Below are 2978 nucleotides of genomic sequence, written 5' to 3'. Positions count from 1 at the left end.
GACTTTGTGAGAGCAACCCACTGGTCAAATTATTTGACTAAGTCATCAATAATTCAGATAAGATATTTTAAATTTGACTCGATAACATTATTGAATTGGTTGATTTAGTTATAATTATTAACTAAATATTTGCCATCTAGCTAGAATTTATCTCAAATTCTCTAAAAAAAAATTTACCAATTAAATTTAGAAACATATCCTCTTTTCCAACTTAAAATGAGAATTATTTGATCTCTTTGGAGTAATGCATATTTTTGTTTTTTTCTTTTTCATAAAATAAAAATAAAAATAAAAATTAAGGAATTGACAAGAAAGGACAATTAATTAAGAGAAATAACATATATATACTTGCAAGTTCCATTACATGATCCAAGTACAAAATTGATGAAATCAAGAGACTAGCCAACAATTTGGCTTAAGCCTCTTTACATTCACCTAAGGTCAGTAACGGAAATGCTCCGATCGAATTCGGAAACGAAAATAAGAAGAACGGAAAATGAAATCCCGCCGATGTAAATATTAACCGTGCTAGAATTACACGTGATTAATTAATTAAACCACGACCGTCGTCAACCCTATTAGCGCCCTAATTAATTAAAAATATGTATTTATAGATAATCTTATTGTTAATAATCCCACCATCATTAATCTAAGAAAGAGGAGCCCTCTGTGGAGCTCCCTTTCTCCTGTTGCTGAGGGACAGAACAATACCAGGGAGAAAACCCTTTTTCTTCTTATTAACCACAACCGGCGCATGTGAAATCTCCGAACTGCCCATGTTGTCATTGGAACACGAAGAATTTTGGTACTGCAATGGATCCTCCAGGATGGAGTCGGGTGTAATTTGACCATCGTCGTCGATAATCTCCGAACCATCAACTCTTAGTCCCTCGAATTGTGAAATTGCGAAATCGGATTCATGAATCTTGAAGAGAATGCTTGAAAGATCTTGCCCTTGGTACACCATGTAATCAACCTATATATGTATATACATATACCAATTTGTCACATTTCAAAGTTACTCAAACACATTAATTATATTTAATTGATCAAAATTTAAAGAGAAATTCAATAACCTTGCAAGAAAGAGAGCAGAAATGGAAAGATTCCTGGAGAATCCTATCACAAGTGAAGCACATATTGGCAGAGCCCTTACAAGACCTGGATTGAGGCCTCTGATTCAGGAATATAACCTTGGCATGGTTAATTGTATAGGGCTGCAGCGGCCGCCACCACCACCACAACACAAATTAACATTATCAGCATCATCGGTTACACATACAACCAATCAATAAGAGACTAACGTCACCATAAATTACTAGTACCTGAATATAGGAGCAGTCGATGAGCTTCTCGAGATCGCCTAATCGGACAACGTCGTGGTAAACATAGCGTCGCACCTGTTAAATGAAATTGAAATTGAAAAAAAAAATAAATAAACCCAATTGATTGAAAATTAGGGGAAATTAAGTTTGGCTGTTTGAAATTTAAATTTGATAGAAATTTAGGTGAAAAGTTAGGCTACCAACTGGCCATTCTCATCGTAGAAAATTAAATGAAAGGAGTTGGGAACAAGTAAATAATTAATTAATTTTTGCAGTACGTTATGAGAATAGTAATTGAAGTAATTGAATTGTGAAATATTTTGAGTCAAAGTTTCACTTTCTTTGAAAGCAACAGGTCAGGGAGGGTTTGCAGGAAAAAAAAAGGATAAAAAAGAAATCTTCTAAATATAGGAAGAGACCATCTCCAAAGAAGTAAGAATAATATAAGACCTGAAAATTAAACATTCTTGAAGACTGGAATACTGAAAAAAAAAAAAATAGAATTTAATAAATTGATAAATTCTACAAAATTAACTACTGTAGCCAGATTCCCCTCCTTTCAGTACTGAATTTTTTAGCATCTAGCTCATAGATTTGGATGAATATTATTGAAAAAAGAAAAAAGTTTCACGGAAGAAAGTAATTCAACAAAAAATTGAAAAGGGTATGAACTTGATTGCCTTAGAAAAACTCAAAAATTGTGTTGAAAAATCAATTTAGAAGAGGTTTAACTAAATTCCCACTTTAAAAAAGGAGAAAAAATTACATAAATTCACTGAGATTCAACAAACAAGGATTTATCAGAAATTGAGGAATAGAGGGGTGAGTTTGAGGAAAAAAAAAACAAAACTTTTAGCAGAAGAAGAAGAAGAAGAAGAAGAGAGAAGTGAACCTGAAGGAGTGGATGAGAGCAATGAGAGGGGAGGCAGTGGGGGCAAATACTGAGGCAACAAAGAAGGCAAAACACGTTCTTCTCATTCTTCCTGCGGTTTTCATGGAAGCCACAAGCTCCAAAGAAAGTCTCATCCATCAAACCTTGAAGCCATGCAGGCTTATTCATCCCACCGCCATGAGAGTACTCGTCTCTTCCCATATTTGAGTGAATTTTATGCAAGTTTTTGGAGCAAAAGTGAGGTCTTTTTTCTCAGGTTTTTTTGATAAATTTATAAGCAGTAGCTCTACCTCTACCGCTAGCTCTTCCTCTAGCTAGACTAATGTTACTTAGTTTGGCTTCAACCCCAGGTGATTTTGAAAACCCTACTGAGAAAACAAGAGTTGCGTTAAATTCATATGGTGGATATAAATGAGTGTGTGTATATATAGTGTAATTCTATCAAATTTATTTGGTGGATTTGACGGAATTCTTGTCGTTTCTAGAGAGAGAGAGAGCAGGTTGAAGAGAGAGAGCAGGGGATAGAGGACACTGGACAGTGACTGTGTATTGTAATGTAATAAATACCATATACAGTTTTAAAACAGTACTAGAAACTACCCTATTCGGTTTTGGTTCTTTTAGCCTTTAGGGGTTGTTTTTGTTATTTTAGAAAGTTATAGGGTTTTCTTGTATAAGGAGTTGATTGTGTTATTATTTACCCCTAAAATTTAGTTCTATATCCAAGTCATGCATTTAAAATACTGGGATATACCTCCTCG

At 34.3% G+C, this 2978-nt stretch overlaps 1 protein-coding gene across 1 annotated transcript; it reads right to left on the bottom strand.

Moving 5' to 3' along the window:
• Positions 1 to 315: 315 nt before the first annotated feature.
• Positions 316 to 2723, bottom strand: LOC116137167. Its single transcript, XM_031422855.1, has 4 exons — positions 2218 to 2723; positions 1326 to 1400; positions 1077 to 1217; positions 316 to 976 (listed from the first exon to the last, which is right to left on the bottom strand). The coding sequence occupies exons 1-4, from the start codon at positions 2416 to 2418 to the stop codon at positions 650 to 652; spliced, it is 744 nt and encodes a 247-aa protein (XP_031278715.1). The 5' UTR covers positions 2419 to 2723; the 3' UTR covers positions 316 to 649.
• Between the last annotated feature and the right edge of the window lie 255 nt (positions 2724 to 2978).

Source organism: Pistacia vera, unplaced genomic scaffold, assembly GCF_008641045.1.
Source record: "Pistacia vera cultivar Batoury unplaced genomic scaffold, PisVer_v2 Contig320, whole genome shotgun sequence".
Taxonomy (NCBI): Eukaryota; Viridiplantae; Streptophyta; class Magnoliopsida; order Sapindales; family Anacardiaceae; genus Pistacia; species Pistacia vera.
Note: the sequence above shows the minus strand (reverse complement) of the source record. Positions and strands in the feature narration are given on the sequence as shown.